Source organism: Gilbertella persicaria, assembly GCF_025201335.1.
Source record: "Gilbertella persicaria strain CBS 190.32 chromosome Unknown B0P05scaffold_7, whole genome shotgun sequence".
NCBI classification, from domain to species: Eukaryota; Fungi; Mucoromycota; class Mucoromycetes; order Mucorales; family Choanephoraceae; genus Gilbertella; species Gilbertella persicaria.
The window spans coordinates 304,751-323,001 of NW_026251968.1; the positions used below are offsets into that span (position 1 = coordinate 304,751).

The window sequence follows — 18,251 nt, forward strand, 5'->3', positions numbered from 1 at the left end:
TTCAGTCTAATGACTCACATAAACTCATACAAATTTCGGCGATTCATTTTGCTTAGTTCTTACACATGTCAAAATTTGTTTGTGTAGCGTCGGCCCTTCTTTTCTTTGGGTCAAGTACAAACATGTAAATGTACCGGTTTTCAATTGCATCATTCTATTGTTTGTTCTACCGAGGATCATAAAGTCGTCTTGAGGCAAATTTGACTCGATGCATTACTGAAATGCATAGTTGTTGAATGCATGAAAATTAAATATTAACATATTTTCATATTTATCTACATTTTTCTCTTTTCTTTTTGTTCTTGTTTTTTAAAAAAAATTATGAGCACAACAACTTTATTTGACGCATTAAGAAATGCAAACCTTGATCAAGTAAAAAAAAAAAAAAAAAAAAAAAAAAAAAAAAAAGCATCAAACAAAGAAAAACCCAATACTAAACTCATGTCTAGTATTACAATAGGTAACCATTGTTGTATTTTACTAGAGCTTTGCTGATGCAAGTGTCGATGCATATAGCTTTTTGTCTTTTGGTATCTCACAGCCAAATGCTTTGGCAAAGGTCTGTATTTTTTTTTAATTACATACCAGTCAAAATCATTAAAATTTTATAGATATCAATGCAAGACTATGGCGGTTTAGGAATAAGTTCTATTTCAGATAGAAAGCGTTTGTTTCAAGTAACGTCTTGATATGAACTTCTTTAGCTGATTGTTTTGGTTAGCTTATTCAGACACTACGACTTGAACAACAAGAGACACTTTCTTCTCCTACAAGTCGTGAGTTCTTCGCAGATAATTCAACTCAAACACCGTTCTTGGTTCCTGCTAAAGCCACTAAGATCAAACTATCATCCAATAATAACATGGTTGGCTTATCAAGTGCATCGTTCGCAAAACCCAACCTTATATCACCTAAAGAGCCTTCCATGCAACAAGTCATACCTGGTAATATATCATCGCCTCGATTCATGCGATCTTCTTGTCGCTCTCCTATTGTGACAAAAAGAATGCAGCTACCAGTCTATGTTCGCAAACAACAAACTGAAGAAGAAAGCGACGAAGGCGATGATGAAGACGACAGGGAAATCGTAAAGAGTAATAACAATGGGCTATTAAACCCTTATGGCTTGCCAATCAACCATCAACGTCAACATCAAAAAAAGAGTGATTTAAATCAAAGAATTCGCGTTTGTGTAAGAAAACGACCCCTCTCTAAGCAAGAAATTCGAAGACTTGAAAAAGACATTACACCTGTAAATGGCGTACGTACTGTCCATGTGAATGAACCAAAGTATGTGTATCCATGTGTATCCATGTGTACTTGAAATATTTAAAAAAAAAACGACAATAGAGTCAAGGTAGATTTGACAAAATACATTGAACAACATACATTTACTTTTGACGACGTATTTGATATAAATGATACAAATGACTATGTAAGTATTTTTGATAACGCTCAAATACTAAGTTGCATGTAGATTTATCAAAGAACGGCGCAGCCTCTAGTGAAATACATGTTTCGTGGCGGCAAAGCAACCTGCTTTGCTTAGTAAGTGATTGAATAGTCAAAACCAAGAAACTGATATATCTACGCAGTGGACAAACAGGGTCAGGAAAGACATATACGATGATGGATTTAAAACATGGACTTTACGCTTTAGCAGCACATGACATATTCCAGCTACTTCAAGAACCCGAATATCAGCATTTGTGTGCATGGATAGGGTTTTATGAAATTTATCAAGGCCAACTGTACGACTTATTGGCAGATCGTAAAAAATTATTTGCAAGAGAAGATGGAAAACAAAATGTCGTTATTGTAGGCTTAAAAGAATACATGATTAAGAATGTGTCTGATTTAATGCAAGTCTTTGAATACGGAAATCAAGTACGAACAACGGGTATGCTTTATCGTGTAACTTCTTAAAAATAAATGAAAAAAAAATAGGAACAACAGGTGCAAACTCGGATTCTTCCCGATCCCATGCTATCTTGCAAGTCTTGTTGAAACCAGCCTCAGCTGGAAAAAAGAAATTAGTGGAACCCATTGGAAAATTAAGTTTTATAGACTTGGCTGGAAGTGAACGTGGTGCAGACCGTGGTGAAACAGATCTAAAGACAAGAATGGAGGGAGCAGAAATCAATAAGAGCCTACTTGCATTAAAAGAATGTATTAGAGCTTTAGATCAAGACAAAAAACATACACCATTTCGGCAGAGTAAATTAACTCAGGTCCTAAAAGACTCATTTGTGGGCAACTCTCGTACTTGCATGATTGCCACTGTATCACCTAACCAATCTAATAGCGAACATACTTTAAATACATTACGCTATGCTGATCGTGTCAAAGAGCTTGGATGTGATTACACAGATGAGCAAAAGGCGATAAGCAACGTCATACATGTTCAACCAAAAGAAGAAGAGAAGGAGAAAGAGGACAAAAATGAAATGTCCTTTGATAATGAAGATTTCCCTTGTTTAGAAATTGAGGGAGACTCTTTATTAGATACAGAATTTCCACATGAACTTCTATCTACTCCAAAAAGCGTGTATAAGCCTTTATCCGTTAGTCCAGCCCAATGCAGTACAGGCAACCATTTCAATAAAGCAGCTATTGAGGAATTCCTTGTGCAACACAGGGCAGAAATTCGTGCAACAAATGAATGCTCAAAGAAAGAATTACGACACTTGACAAACATATCTCTTGAAATAACAAAAGACCAAGGACCTGAAATCTCGGGCGAATTTATTGACTATCTGAGTGATTTAAACGAGCTTTTAGTGGAAAAGTCGGCTGCCATTGATCGTCTAAAAGATAAAATTCGATTGATCCTAGAATAAATAAAAAGGTGTATAAGCTGAGATTTTTCTCTTTTCTCTCTCTCCCTCTCTTTTTCTCTTTACCTGTTATCATGTCAAGCAATATTATCCCTCGCCCTATTGGTATTGCTCACTTGCCAAATCAAAAACACAGGATTATATCGAAAAAAGGGGCTCGCTTTACTCTTATGGTTTGTGGTAAGTGTTTGTTGTGTCTTGTATAGACTAAACAATGAAATAGGCGAGTCTGGATTAGGAAAGACTACTTTTGTGAATACACTTTTTGCCACAACCATCAAGCAATATAAATTGCCGGAAAAAAGATATGAAAAACAATTAGACAAGACTGTGGAAATCGAAATCACAAAAGCAGGTAAAACCAACATGAGTTAAACAATGTGCTGACTCGATACATAAAAAGAATTGGAGGAAAAGATGTTTCGTGTCAAGTTGTCAGTGATTGACACACCAGGATTTGGTGATTATGTGAACAATAGAGATAGTTGGGTAACTGTGGTTGATTTTATTGATGATCAGCATGAGAACTATATGCGACAAGAGCAACAGCCTTCTCGTCAAGGAAAGGTTGATATGCGTGTTCATGCCTGTCTTTACTTTATTAGGCCTAATGGACACAGGTACAAGACCTGAGCAATGCAATACCAAAAAAAAAACTTGTTTGTTTATCATCATTTTTTTATAGTCTAAAATCACTAGATGTTGAAATAATGAAGCGTCTTGGTTCTCGAGTCAATCTGATTCCTGTGATTGCTAAAGCTGATACCCTGACACCTAATGATCTACAGCAATTTAAAGAAAACGTAAGTATAAAGAGGATATGCCACTTACTCATTGTTATAGATTCGTAAATCTATACAACAAAACAATATCAATGTGTATGTATGTGCAGTAGAAAGCGATGACGAGGAAACGACTGCTCGTAACCAAGGCATTGCTCATGCTTCTCCATACTCCATCATTGGATCAACACAGATTGTGAATACAACAGATGGTAGACAAGTTCGAGGTCGCGAATACAGTTGGGGTGTTGCTGAAGTTGAGAATAATAGCCATTGTGATTTCATCAAACTTAGGAATTTATTGATCCGTACCCATATGCTCGATCTTATATCCTCGACAGAAGAAACCCATTACGAACATTATCGCCAACAACAAATGGCTACTCGTAAATTCAGTGAACCAAAGTAAATATGTTTCTAATTGACTCATAATACTCATGCTTATTGTTAGATTAAAAAAAGTTGAAAATCCCAAATTCCGTGAAAAGGAAGAAGCTCTTAGAAAATCGTTTACTGAAAAAGTTCGAAATGAGGAAATACGATTTCGCCAATGGGAGCAACAGGTAAATATCGAATAAATCTCGATCAAATAGTTATCTAAATCGGTTTTGGTGTATCAGCTTATTAGTGAAAGAGATCGTTTAAATAAGGATTTAGAGACTCAACATGCTCATATTAAATCACTGGAAGCTCAATTAGACCAACTCTACCAAACAGGAGGAAGAAATGGTAGCACCGCTAAACGATAGTTTTATTATATTTTTAATAAAAAAAAAAGACTGCATATAAGTTTTCATGCATGAAACTAAGGCTTTCATCGTCGATTACTACGCGTAAAATGGTTCCACTTTCAGTTTTTTGATTTCACAAATATCCTTTTTTGGGTTAAACTAATCTCAATCCGACTTTTATGTTCAAGAGGATGGAAACACTGCATCTTTTTACTTTTCTTTTTTGTTTCTCTATTAATATGGCAAAAATACCTGAATGGAAGAAAGCAATTCAATCCTCTTTAAAGGAAAACATCTCTAAAATAGGCTCTTCTGCCACTTATGCTTCTTTAGCAACTGTCCGAGAAAACAACACACCTGCTGTTCGAACTATTGTTATTAGAGGTTTTGCAGGTGAACACCATAAAGAGCAAGTGGGCTGGCAAAGCAATATTCTCCTTATTATGACAAAGAACAGTTCAGCTAAAGTTAAAGAACTCACAAAGAACCCTAAAACTGAAATAAACTGGTAAAAAGAAACGACACGAATTTGACGCGAAACAAACTTGTTTTTAGGTATATGGACGGTACAAAGGAGCAGTTCCGTATTGGTGGTACAATTGATATCATTGAAAAGAATTTCGATCAAAGCAAGCTAAACCATTTGAGTGCAAGCGTAACAAAAACCAACCAAGGCGCTGAGAATGACAAAAAAAGCCTAGGTTTACAGTCTTTTTTGAAAAGACAAGGCGATAAAGACAAGTTTGATTGGGAAGCAGAAAGATTGCGACAGTTTATACAGTGCAGTAGTTCTTTAAGAGCCGATATGATTCGTGGCGACACAAAAGAGCTTGAAATTAAAAGTATTGACTTAAAAACTGGTTGGTTTCAAAACGATGACATCCAGGATTTACTAGAACAATCGTTTGAGAAGTTTACCTTACTAGCCGTAACTGTTCAATCTGTAGGCTATTATTCTGCTGAAACAGGTAACATGAAATCAATGTTGTAGTCACATGAATCAAACTTCATCATGCGCATAATAAAAATTTTGAATAAGCTTTTTTTTCTTTCTTTTCTTTTATTTTTAATACATGACTACCACAGTTACCACTGCCATTTTCTCCCCTAGCGATGATGAATCCAATTATCGCTCTTCTCTTTTGCTTCGAAATGAACAGAATGACATGCACTTATTGAATATACCGAGCAATTTACCCAAGAATAAATTATCCCTTAATACTGTCCGATCCACGGAATTATTGTCTGCATCCCGGCCCAAGTTGCATACGAAGCACAGTTCTGACACATATCGACTTCCAACACTTGAAAGATTAGAGAATGCAGCAGGGCTATCTAGAAATGCCAAAATCACAGTTGAACCTGTATCATTTGCAGAAAACAGTGCTAGTAATATGACCAAAGGGACAGGGTCACAGGTTTGCTATTCCACCTTTTTTTTTTCTTTTTTTATACAGGGAATCACTTATTATATTTGATTAATATAGAGTGATGTTAAAAGTGTACGGTCTTTCAATGGATCAATCAATAACAGTAAGAAGAAGCATATCAAACATAAAAAGAAGAGTCACCATTCAACTCCTACCGAGGTATTTGCAAAAAACCTTAGTGAAGCAGTGCTGGATGTTGACGGTCTGTTATACTACAAAATATTTATTTGTTCTCTAAACCTTATTTCTAATAGATTCTTGTGATGGCTATGTATATCATACACCCTACAAACTATATCCTCCACTTTCTCCTCCTATATCTCCTTTTGACTTGACAGGTATAAACAACTGGTCTATATGCATAAATACTTTTATTCATGTCGTAATTTAGCCAATAGTAATCGATTATCTACTAGTTGTAATGATGACAGTGGAAGCTATTTTTCGGATTGCCATCGTCAAAAACCTCGTCGTCCTGGACTAAGGTCTGCTGTCTCTGAATTACCTGCAGGAGGAACAATAAAGCCATACTATTTTGATTTGCTGGCTATTAAACTTGAAAAGCATGGACTTCATCGCGGATTTCGCTATCGATGTTCATCAAGTGAAGATGAGGACAATGATGAAGAGAGCACTCCTTTGCTATATTATTCGGGAAAGAAAGACGTACACCGTAACACTAGAAGGTTTGTATTATTATTTTCAAGCTCATGTCGTTTTATTTATGCAAATCAGCTTGCTTTGGAAAAAAGAGAGCAGATCAAGACGCTCAAAACTAAAGAGCAGAACCTGCTTTTGGTGGTTAACAACAGTATCTTTATCATGCTTTGTTTTATGCTTTATAATGATACTCCTTGCTAGTCCATTACATTCTGTAGAGATATTCTCAGTTGGAAATGTGCTAGGGACTCAAAAACAGTTGATGATTGATCTTTATGTAAGAGCTAGGTAAATAATGCATCAGTAGAATCAATACGCTAATATCATGATAGAAACTCCAACAGTTGGAATATTCAAGTCTCCCATGCGGCTATTAGTCTATTTGCTGCTAGTCATTACGTTCCAACGATAGCGCAAGGCACTGGAAACACAACTGCGCATGAAAAGACTAATAACAAACAAGGTAAGCAGTTTTTTATTTACAACAGTCTTCAAACAGTTTACACAAATAGAATATTTGGGCACACTTAACAAATTAGACGACCCTTTGATTTTTGAAGCATCACCATTGTTCTATTTCAATTCCAAGTTGAGTACCCCGGCAAGCCATATTCAGATTAAAAATCCAGGCGAAGCAAAAGACGACGTATCTGGAAACGAACGATGGTATATGTCTATATTGTTTAAATGCTATTATCTAACGTTTTCTCTTAGGTCATTGTTGATTCGATACCCCTATGAATTGACCTTGAGAGGTGTTCTGAGATACCAGCTTTTTCCATTTTTTCATACCAAAACTTATTCTGCAAGAGTCTGTAAAGTTGTTCATGTCAATCCAGCGACTGGCGCTGTCGGAGAAGCACCACTACCTGAACAATCTATCTGTGACGAGGATTAATTAATCTATCTCTGTAATTATCATGTATTACAATGATTTGTGTTTAGCATAAATATTTCTAGTTATGATGCAAAAAAAAAAAAAAAAAAAAAAAAAAAAAACGGTATATCTTTTCTTTGATCTGTATAAAATTCACGTTTATTACATTAATGAAGTCATAATGTTTATAGTTGACTTGTTGCTATTTAGTATTCAGCTGAAGTTGATGGGAAACCAACGGACGCAGTGATACCACCATCAACAGCAATTGCTTGACCAGTAATAAAAGAAGCGTCTGGGCTAGCCAAGAAAGCAACTGTGTTACCAATCTAAGTTTATATGTTAATAACAGTGTATACAACAGAACATTGTTTTACTTCTGTAGGATGACCAATTCTCTTTAATGGAACATAGGTTTTGAAGACTTGTTTATACATTTCTAATGTTTCAGGATCAGGCTTCTTGAGTTGAAGGCCTGTGTTGATAGGTCCCTAAATTTCGTAATAAGTTGTGTGTCAAAATAAACTTTCTATTTACTGGGCAAACAGCATTGACGCGGATGTTATCCCCACCTAGTTTCCAAGAAGCAGCTTGACAAATATTAATAATGCTAGAATTTCATTAATCTATAAAGACTACCATAATACATACGCAGCCTTTGAAGCCCCATAAGTTGTAGGACCATTTCCGTTCTTGATGCCAGAAACTAAAATCTACATTAGAATGTCTTTCTCTTGAAAGCTCACTCACTTGAAGCAGTAGCAATGATTGATCCTCCGCTTTCAGGCTTGGTGCTAGATGTCTTTTTCATAGCTTCCGAAGCGTATTTGATACCAGCAAAGACGCTGTAAGAACGCCTTTAGTGTACACCGAAAATACGAACCATACCTTACCTCCAAGCATTGATACCCATCATTTCTAAGAAACCTTCCTTAGTCTCTAACTCTAAAGGACGGCCGCCCATAATCTTAGCAGCATTAGCAAAAAAGACATCAAGACGCTCAAATTTAGCAAGAGCATCCGAGATAAGTTCTTGAAGGTCTTGGTCAGAGCTAGCATCCACGCGCTTGGGGATACATTCAACACCAGTTGATTTCTGAACATCATCAGCCAAGGACTGCAAGTTATTGCTACAAATATCAGTAACATAGATGGCACGAACACCCTTTTTAGCTAAGGCATAAACAGCAGAGCGGCTTATTTAATTTGCATGAGTAATGTTGCATATAAATAATACTAGTCGCTTTACCCAATTCCTTGTATTGAGTTACAGCCAGTAACTATACAAACATATCCTTCTATTCCTTGACCTTGAGTCATTTCTCTTTTTTTGACAATGAAAAAAGAAGAAAAAGAAAAGAACACATCTCAGAATTATTGCTATAAAAAGTAGTACGAACTTATCAAAAAATGTTAAACATCTGCAAAGAATAGGGAAGCATATTTCAACTGTTAAATGTGTTTTTTTCTCCTCAAAAGAGAGAGAGAGTATTAGCCCAACATTCATTTCTCTTTATTCTGTTTCTCTTTTCCTCGATCTGTCAATAGATACTAGCTTATTTTGTTACTTCAGTATCAAACAGTTGTTTTTGTTTTTCCGATATGGTAAATAGTCAGTACACAAGATGTTCTCAGTCATTAAGTTTAACCTTAAATTGTTGCGCAACAAAAGAACTGTCTTTTTTTAGACAACGATCCTTATTTGTGTACAAGAGATAGAAAGCATCTGTGTCCGACTCGAGATGAAGGCGACAGTGCGGTTCAGTTTAGATCAATTTGAACATACGTAAATAAGGCCATCTTTTGTGGATGTTACACTTGCATTAAATTACAAATAGAAATCAATTTTCATTCGTCGAAACTAATGGCCTTTCAAAGAGAAACTGCTGTGATAAAAGCATATACTTGTATATCCAAGCCCTTCTTTATTACATCAAGTAGAAGAGGGCTTGCCTTGATTTATAAGCTTTAACCAATGCGCTGAGTATGGCTCAAACTATTGCTAAATATCAAGTATAGCAATATTTTGCAAATACCATATAACATCTTTTTTCTGTAACTATATTTAGACAGCATGTCGTACTTTACTTCTCATAAAGTAGATGAGAAAGGTGATGATTTGTGTCAAATAATGTATACCCCATCAAAGAAGTTTCAGTAAGTATCTTTTTCGCGTTTGTATTCATGGCGCTATCTCAATAGTCCAATGTGTAATTTATGTGTAACTTATAATCCTAATGTTTAACAAATAAATACATTCTGTGTTTGGTTAATAATTACGTAAAATGATTTACAAACAATAGATTTGAAATGATACCGAGCTACTCTTATGTTCTTCCTTCAAAAATTGTTCTTTATTACTGAAGACACATTGTAAAGAATATTGAGTAATCAGCTACTAACGCCTCTCATGAAATAAGAAGCTTGTAAGCACAACCAAAAATTATAAATTTGAAATGAATTGAGAACTAGTTCCTACCATACGTTGCTTTTAGACACAGTAGCCTTTCTTATACTTTGATTCATATCACTTATATCTAACGCAATTCAAATTTGCGTAACAGTAGTTTATGTCTTTGCTTCTCAATTATTGTGGTCGTTTTTCAATTTTGTTCAATTTTCTTTTAATTCGACTTCGCGGTTGTCTCGCTCTACTCAATCTTATTCACAACTAGAGAAGTAAATTTACTTTAGGGCTACATGTGGCATTGGCAATTTCTACTGTTTGTAACTTTACTATACATTTAAACAAAATAGAAGTTGTACAATGTGATTGTCGTTCAAACATCAGATTAAGCTATCGGACTTTTGTTTGAACAAACAATGACACAAAGGGATTGATGCTTCGTAACACAAATAACGATAGACGATGATGTACCTTAGACTGATCAAAAAGAGATATAATGTTATGTGTCCACCGTGTTATAAGCAAACGAATACAAGATAAAGTCAGTAAGACAGACTGTTTAAGGGTGTGCATGTGTATGCTCAATGCTGTTTATTTTATAGGAAAAAGAATAGTACAAGTCATAGAGCGTATAGATATACGTATACGCATGTATTCATGCACACACAGTAGATGAACTATGCTTCAGTCGCTTATTGATTACAGTAAGAGATGCTGCTAGAGCCAGAGAGGTTGATGCATTCATTCTTCTTGGTCTTGGAGTGCTTAGAAATGTTGACGTTAGACATCTTGAAGTTAGAACAGGGTGTGTTCTTGGAACAGTTGATGCTGATGGCAGGGTTGCTTTTCTTGCTGCTGGTGGAGCCGCTGATGTCCTTGATAGTGATATCCTTGATGGTCAAGGAGTGGCTGTCGTTACCATTACAGTATGACTTTTGGTTCTTGTCACAGTAGTGAGTGGTGATGAGAACAGGGTTCTCAACATTATCGAGCTGGACGCTTTCAAACTTGACGCCGCTAACAGAGCCTTTTCCACCAGGCCAGGTCTTGATACGAATACCGTTTTGACAGTTGGTACAGCTGCTATTTTGGATAGTAATGTCATTGACTGTAGCACTGGATCCACCCTTGCCAAGGGAACCAATGCTGAAACCGTGGCCACCGTTACACTTGACGTTCTTGATGATGATGCTAGAGACATCTGTACAGAAAATGAGTATCAGCGACTTGAATGTATATATATGCATATGTGCATGCACTTACCGTTGTTCATGGCTGTACAATCATCACCGACAGTAAGATCAGAGTTAGTGAAGGTAATGTTGTCAGAGTTGGAGATATCAACAGCGTCAGTGTTCTTGGCAGGCTTGGAGCTCTTGGAGACAGTCTTCAAAGTGACCTTGTCGAGAATAACCTTGCTGGAGCTAGTGATACCAACATGGGCACGAGGAGATTGGATGATCTTGAAATTTCCAAAGTAAGAGTTGGTAGCTTGAATTCTGAAGACAGTAGGGGCCTTTCTGTTTTCAGCATCCCACCATTTTTGGCCGTTACCATTGAAGGTACCAACGTTACCACCATCCCAATGGATGTTGTCACCCTTGATACGGAAGTAGCTGTTCTTGCCAGCATGGCTTTTGTTAAAACCAGGTAAGTTGATGGTACCATAGAATTGAACTTTGACGTTTTTGAGGTTTTCGACTTCGACTAGAGACTTGAGGTTGTAGGTAGCGCCTTTAGAGAAGACGACAGTACCACCGTTCTTACAGTTCTTGAAAGCACTAACAATGCTCTTGGCGGCATCACCACCAGTAGCGACAGTACAAGTAGCAGCTTGAGCAGCAGAAGCAAGGACAGTAATGAGAGCAAGGGAAGAAGAAAGAGAAGGAATGTAAACCATCTTAGACTTGAAGAGCTGGTATTGGGCGAGTTGTAGAAAAAAAAGGAATACAGGTACAAATATACTTTATTTATACTAAATTCCTACTGTCTAATCATTGCTCGTTCTTTTTTCTTTCTGTCTCTCTCTTTCTCTTTTTTTATTGACATTTATTCGGAGAATGATAGCTTTAGCTAGATGATCTTACATATGTTCTATGATAGAAGTGAGTTCAAACAATTAATAGGTGTAACATTACAATTCAAAAAGAAGTAATCTCGCAAGTCTTTTAGAGTCAAACAATTGTAGTTTATCACCATTAAAATGTTAGAAAGTGCTGTCCAATGCAAGACGTAATCTAATGTTTTGCTAGTTAATCCAATGTACTAAAATTACTACATTTGCAACTATTTTTTTAGAAAGTTGTTACACTGCAAGCATGCTTTGAAAAGCAATGACGTACGTGCGTAGCATTGATGACTTTTACCGCTATTCTCCTCAATACAAGTACTTAAATTTGAAAATAAATGCTGAACTAAAAAAAAAAGGTTCACAAGCAACTATAAACAGCGACTATTATATATTTAATGTAATCAATAATTGTTACTAGCCTCAATTGATCGCAGGAGGTTTTTTTGCGCTGATTGAAGAAAATTAAAGAGGGTTTTGTCTTTACAAATTTTAACGTGATGATTAGTTTAAGTACAAATATCTAGGCTATGAGTCAAAATTGCGTATATGCTAGGACTTATTTTGTTTAATAGCCTGGGCTCAAATGATATCCAATGACAAAACATCATCAATTAATGCTTGATAGTGTAATTTTTCTAGATAAAGATTTAGTTTATACTTGCAATGATAAAACAAAATTCGATGAATACGAGATTTGTATTTCATGTTTCACTTTATTACGACGCTGATTGGAATGGGGCTTTACTTAGTGTATAAGTGCATTAAGTACTCTCTCAGTTCTCTGCAACAAATTTGTTTATTAATATGTTGAACTTTTGGGAACATGAAGTACATGTTCTTTTCTGTTTTGTGTCCGGTTTTACAGACGGAATATGCGCATATTTGTGTAGCTAACTACTAAAAAGACAGACATTGTCGCCTACCTTATAATGATGTTATATTTTTCAGAAAACGAAAACGAAGGACATTGTTATGTTCCCTCTGAATTGGATGAGGTGGTGCATCTTGGTTTCTGATTAAATGAATATTCTGTTCAATAAAACTTTAGGTCTTGTATGACTTTATCACAAAGACAAGAAGTAATACAGTTCACACCAGAAAGTTGAGAGAAACCAATATTTATACCAAATCTAAACCTAAACGTGTGTCTGCAAATTGCAGTGGCTGGTTCAACATTAAACTTGAATTACCCAGGGTTCGGGAGATTGTGTAAGGGGCTAAGGTCTGGTACCTACATGACTAAAATAAGTCAAGTGTAACATAGAGAATTGTAAAAGTGGCTACGCTTGATTCAACATAAATTTATGACGACGCTAGACATATATAATATTCAGCTTTTTGGAAAACAGAGACTTTTCTGGATACACAGTGAAAATGATGTGCATATTCATCTCAACTTCAAGTTCAGCAACTGTAAACTCGTTCCTTCAAATTTAAATTTAATGATTGATCGTTTTCTAGAAAAAGAAACATAAAAAAAACTGATGCACGTATCCAATCGCATCTGGCGAGACTTCGGTAGATTTGAGCTGAAGAATCAGAAGCAATCGCATATAATAAAAATATCAACATGTTTGCATAGTACAAGGTTTCTGTAAACATAATTTGCCACATTAATTATTGCATTAATACCAGTAATCCGCGGAAAGGTATATTCTGCATTTTGTCCTTTTTTAGAACGATGTATAGCCATTCTAGACAGATCTTCCTTAGTTCACTGTCATAGATTATCTAGCTAAAGCTATCATTCTCCGAATAAATGTCAATAAAAAAGAGAAAGAGAGAGACAGAAAGAAAAAAGAACGAGCAATGATTAGACAGTAGGAATTTAGTATAAATAAAGTATATTTGTACCTGTATTCCTTTTTTTCTACAACTCGCCCAATACCAGCTCTTCAAGTCTAAGATGGTTTACATTCCTTCTCTTTCTTCTTCCCTTGCTCTCATTACTGTCCTTGCTTCTGCTGCTCAAGCTGCTACTTGTACTGTCGCTACTGGTGGTGATGCCGCCAAGAGCATTGTTAGTGCTTTCAAGAACTGTAAGAACGGTGGTACTGTCGTCTTCTCTAAAGGCGCTACCTACAACCTCAAGTCTCTAGTCGAAGTCGAAAACCTCAAAAACGTCAAAGTTCAATTCTATGGTACCATCAACTTACCTGGTTTTAACAAAAGCCATGCTGGCAAGAACAGCTACTTCCGTATCAAGGGTGACAACATCCATTGGGATGGTGGTAACGTTGGTACCTTCAATGGTAACGGCCAAAAATGGTGGGATGCTGAAAACAGAAAGGCCCCTACTGTCTTCAGAATTCAAGCTACCAACTCTTACTTTGGAAATTTCAAGATCATCCAATCTCCTCGTGCCCATGTTGGTATCACTAGCTCCAGCAAGGTTATTCTCGACAAGGTCACTTTGAAGACTGTCTCCAAGAGCTCCAAGCCTGCCAAGAACACTGACGCTGTTGATATCTCCAACTCTGACAACATTACCTTCACTAACTCTGATCTTACTGTCGGTGATGATTGTACAGCCATGAACAACGGTAAGTGCATGCACATATGCATATATATACATTCAAGTCGCTGATACTCATTTTCTGTACAGATGTCTCTAGCATCATCATCAAGAACGTCAAGTGTAACGGTGGCCACGGTTTCAGCATTGGTTCCCTTGGCAAGGGTGGATCCAGTGCTACAGTCAATGACATTACTATCCAAAATAGCAGCTGTACCAACTGTCAAAACGGTATTCGTATCAAGACCTGGCCTGGTGGAAAAGGCTCTGTTAGCGGCGTCAAGTTTGAAAGCGTCCAGCTCGATAATGTTGAGAACCCTGTTCTCATCACCACTCACTACTGTGACAAGAACCAAAAGTCATACTGTAATGGTAACGACAGCCACTCCTTGACCATCAAGGATATCACTATCAAGGACATCAGCGGCTCCACCAGCAGCAAGAAAAGCAACCCTGCCATCAGCATCAACTGTTCCAAGAACACACCCTGTTCTAACTTCAAGATGTCTAACGTCAACATTTCTAAGCACTCCAAGACCAAGAAGAATGAATGCATCAACCTCTCTGGCTCTAGCAGCATCTCTTACTGTAATCAATAAGCGACTGAAGCATAGTTCATCTACTGTGTGTGCATGAATACATGCGTATACGTATATCTATACGCTCTATGACTTGTACTATTCTTTTTCCTATAAAATAAACAGCATTGAGCATACACATGCACACCCTTAAACAGTCTGTCTTACTGACTTTATCTTGTATTCGTTTAACTTTAATAAATCTTCCATAGCCAGGCAATAGCAATATGAAGCTATTTATTACACTTTTTAAAAGGTAGGCCGATGCTATCAGTAGCCAATTGCAATGTCTCGATACCTAAAAGCAAGCTTATATCTGCTATCTACCCCAGTGAATCAAGACAATGTTTGGTTTCTAAACAGAAAACAGGAACTATTTGACTAATTGGCTATATTTGAATGATATTGTATTTGAATATCATAAAACTCATGAAATTCTCCTTTCGCATAGAGGTTTTTATGCAAATTATTGTTTTTATTGGCTAAAGAGTTTATTGAATTGAAACTCATTCAATAGAGATTGTCAAAGTGTGTCCTGCATACTGTAAATGTCGTCACAATTACATGTAAATTTACCTGGCTCATCGCGAAATTGATATTCCTGTGAAATTCTAACAGATATTTTTTTCCGCTTTCTTTGCCGTTATGTTTTCACGTATTCAGACGAGGACTTGGGCGCCAAACCAAGTGTCGAGAAAAGCTACTTGCACTATTCTGCCGAGACAAACAACAGCTTTAAACACTTCTTTCTATAATGTGCACCGGATCCGAACTTTCAAGACTTTTCCTGCACGGTTTACACAAGAAGTCTCAGAAAAAGTACCAAGCACAGTTAGTAAAGTATGTCTCTTAAGTAAAAAAAAAAAAAAAAAGCTGAACAAATATATAGCCAGCTGCCACATTTGAAACAGCAGTTACTCGGGAGCAAACTGCTCAACTCTACCTTGACAATGTATTCCCCTTGAAAATGGGTTCTTTTGATATTCGACAAATGTTCTTTCGAGACAGCAAAAACTTTTTGGAAAGCAAAGCAAACCAAGCTATCCCTTCTAATGATTTGCCGCATAACTTTGTCATTAAGGAAATTCTTGCTCGGTAAACTATGCAAAGAAAATTTTTTATTATTGGCTTGCTGATCCTTCCATTGTTGTAGTACAAAAGACGGTGGCGCAATCGTAACATTTTCATTCAAAAGCACAGATGGAAAGAAAATGGAAGTAGCAAAAGATATTGTAGAAAGAGTAAATGACTATATTTCAAAAAACAACATTGTGGCCCCTTTCAACCTCCAATCAGTAAGGGCATTTTTAATCAAAGGACAGCCGTTTATGGAAGATATTTTAGCAAGATATCCTACACAACGATTGAGAATTGAATTTCAAGGTGAAGCTGTTAGTGTTGAGAAATTGTACACACACTTGAGGCCTTACGGGAAGATTTTTGATATTGCACTCTATCCTAATCCAATGGTTGCTAAAGACCCAGCACGTTATGCGATTGCTTCTTTTACTCGAGTAAGATATGCAACTAGTGCACGCAATTGTTTGCATGGATATTATATTGATGGTACACGGCTCAACGTACTCTACGAGAGGCAATTACGTACAAATGTCGTCAAAGATTGGTTGATGAGCCATCCGAGAATTACGGTTCCAGCCATTGCTGCCATATTTGCAGGTATCACCTACGTTGTTTTTGATCCTATTCGTGTCTTCTTTATTACTTCCAAGGTAACACAACGCTTTAATCCTGAGGAATATGCTCTCTATCGCTGGTTACGTAAGGAGACATGGGCACGCCTTATGCCTGCTGGTGCAAACCCTCGTGATTTATCAACAGAGTATTCTCAATCATTGTGGGCTGATGATACAGAAAAAATCGAGAAGCTAAAATCATGGCTTGCTGAATCACCGGGTAAAGCAATAATCAAATAAGTAAAAATAACTTAAATGATTGCATCATAGAAACATTTGTCCTTATTACAGGACATAAAGGCAGCGGTAAATCCGCTCTAGTCAAATCAGCAATTCAGGATAGAAAGTAAAACGTTAGCCATACTTGACAATAATATCTTACTTCTTTTTAGGAACAAAATCTTCATTGATTGCGAAGATATTGCTACTTCAAGAAATCAATCTGAAATGACCAAAGCCTTGGCCAAAGAAGTTGGTTATTTTCCTGTATTCACATGGGCTGCTTCGATGAGCGGCATGTTTGATACTATGATTGCAGCAACAACAGGTCAAAAGACAAGTTTCTCCTCTAATCCTGATTCACAAATGAGAGACATTTTAGAGACAGTTGCTATTGCATTAAGAGAAGTCTTGCCTAATGAAAAAGAAGCCCGTCGCCGCGCTGAAGAACAGGCACAACATAAAAGCCTTTTGGATCGATTGAAGACCCTCATCACAGGTCATAAACCCAATCATACAGACAAGAAAGAACAAAAAGAGAAAGACCAAGATGATTCAGAAGAAGACAAGTTGGATGAAAAGGCTATTCCGATTGTAGTCATTGACAATTACATGTACCGTGAAACTGCCAAAAATGCTAAATTATGGGAAGAATTAGCTGAATGGGCTTCTTTATTGATTGAAAATGAAATTGCTCATGTTGTTTTTGTCAGTTCAAATGCTGGTGTCATGAAAACACTCGGAAAAGGTAAACGGGATAAAACAAAAGTGACATGACTGATTTGAATCTATCAGCATTACCTGGTAAAAGTTTCTCTAGTATAGCATTGTCTGATGCACCTCTTGAAATGGCCATGTCGTTTATAAATAAGCAATTAGGCTCCGAGGTAGAAGATCCTGAGCTTCCTCGTATTGTCTCTGCATTGGGCGGACGTTTAACTGAATTAGAACTTTTAGTACAAAAGATGAAAATGAAAATGGATGCTTGCAGTAAGAATATATATATATATATATATATATGACTAACCCTTACTCACTTGCAATAGCTGCTTTTGAGGATATTGTTGCTCGCAATCTAATTGAAATTCGCAAATATGGCTTTGGTGATTCTTCAGACGATAGTACTAAACTTGATTGGACCGCACATCAATTTTGGACTATTGTAAAACTTTTGACACAAAAAAAGAGTGTAAATATATCATTCATATTGTTTCATCGTTGCTCACTTGTTTATTTGTAGATCAATTACGATGAAATTAAATGGAGCTCTAGTTTCAATGGATCCGACGCTCCCTTGAAAGCAATGGAACGAGCAGAACTTATTGTCATTATACAAAAAGATGGTAAGTAAACTTTGGAAATAATGTCTTATTAACTTTCGGTAGGCCGATCTCATTCTATTCGACCTGGTAAACCTGTATATTATACTGTATTCAATCGCCTTATAGAG

General features: G+C 36.5%; 6 protein-coding genes across 6 annotated transcripts; 5 read left to right on the top strand and 1 right to left on the bottom strand.

The window, feature by feature from the left end:
* Positions 1-262: 262 nt before the first annotated feature.
* B0P05DRAFT_529752 (P-loop containing nucleoside triphosphate hydrolase protein) lies at positions 263-4,424 on the top strand. The gene is made up of 14 exons (XM_051576791.1): positions 263-372; positions 450-559; positions 612-677; positions 722-1,290; positions 1,351-1,435; positions 1,478-1,548; positions 1,596-1,900; positions 1,948-2,830; positions 2,903-3,192; positions 3,241-3,457; positions 3,523-3,640; positions 3,681-4,024; positions 4,071-4,182; positions 4,240-4,424. Exons 3-14 carry the CDS (start codon positions 618-620, stop codon positions 4,366-4,368), a joined length of 3,183 nt encoding a protein of 1,060 aa, XP_051437855.1. The 5' UTR covers positions 263-372; positions 450-559; positions 612-617; the 3' UTR covers positions 4,369-4,424.
* A 156-nt stretch (positions 4,425-4,580) lies between these two features.
* Positions 4,581-5,416, top strand: B0P05DRAFT_529770 (pyridoxamine 5'-phosphate oxidase-domain-containing protein). Its single transcript, XM_051576792.1, has 2 exons — positions 4,581-4,858; positions 4,906-5,416. The coding sequence occupies exons 1-2, from the start codon at positions 4,590-4,592 to the stop codon at positions 5,339-5,341; spliced, it is 705 nt and encodes a 234-aa protein (XP_051437856.1). The 5' UTR covers positions 4,581-4,589; the 3' UTR covers positions 5,342-5,416.
* B0P05DRAFT_529778 (uncharacterized protein) lies at positions 5,417-7,439 on the top strand. The gene is made up of 8 exons (XM_051576793.1): positions 5,417-5,768; positions 5,838-5,982; positions 6,035-6,118; positions 6,172-6,466; positions 6,516-6,728; positions 6,773-6,903; positions 6,953-7,106; positions 7,155-7,439. The coding sequence occupies exons 1-8, from the start codon at positions 5,424-5,426 to the stop codon at positions 7,336-7,338; spliced, it is 1,551 nt and encodes a 516-aa protein (XP_051437857.1). The 5' UTR covers positions 5,417-5,423; the 3' UTR covers positions 7,339-7,439.
* B0P05DRAFT_634960 (pectin lyase fold/virulence factor) lies at positions 7,413-11,647 on the bottom strand. The gene is made up of 8 exons (XM_051583567.1): positions 10,988-11,647; positions 10,428-10,925; positions 8,211-8,490; positions 8,068-8,162; positions 7,969-8,023; positions 7,855-7,927; positions 7,695-7,808; positions 7,413-7,646 (listed from the first exon to the last, which is right to left on the bottom strand). Exons 1-8 carry the CDS (start codon positions 11,622-11,624, stop codon positions 7,524-7,526), a joined length of 1,875 nt encoding a protein of 624 aa, XP_051437858.1. The 5' UTR covers positions 11,625-11,647; the 3' UTR covers positions 7,413-7,523.
* A 2,054-nt stretch (positions 11,648-13,701) lies between these two features.
* On the top strand, positions 13,702-14,909 carry B0P05DRAFT_577703 (pectin lyase fold/virulence factor; the record flags this gene model as incomplete). Its single annotated transcript, XM_051581803.1, has 2 exons — positions 13,702-14,338; positions 14,401-14,909. The coding sequence occupies 2 exons, from the start codon at positions 13,702-13,704 to the stop codon at positions 14,907-14,909; spliced, it is 1,146 nt and encodes a 381-aa protein (XP_051437859.1).
* Positions 14,910-15,533: 624 nt separating this feature from the next.
* On the top strand, positions 15,534-18,152 carry B0P05DRAFT_577704 (RNA12 protein-domain-containing protein; the record flags this gene model as incomplete). Its single annotated transcript, XM_051581804.1, has 9 exons — positions 15,534-15,728; positions 15,778-15,983; positions 16,042-16,802; positions 16,853-16,928; positions 16,975-17,300; positions 17,322-17,549; positions 17,597-17,791; positions 17,848-17,990; positions 18,042-18,152. 9 exons carry the CDS (start codon positions 15,534-15,536, stop codon positions 18,150-18,152), a joined length of 2,241 nt encoding a protein of 746 aa, XP_051437860.1.
* Between the last annotated feature and the right edge of the window lie 99 nt (positions 18,153-18,251).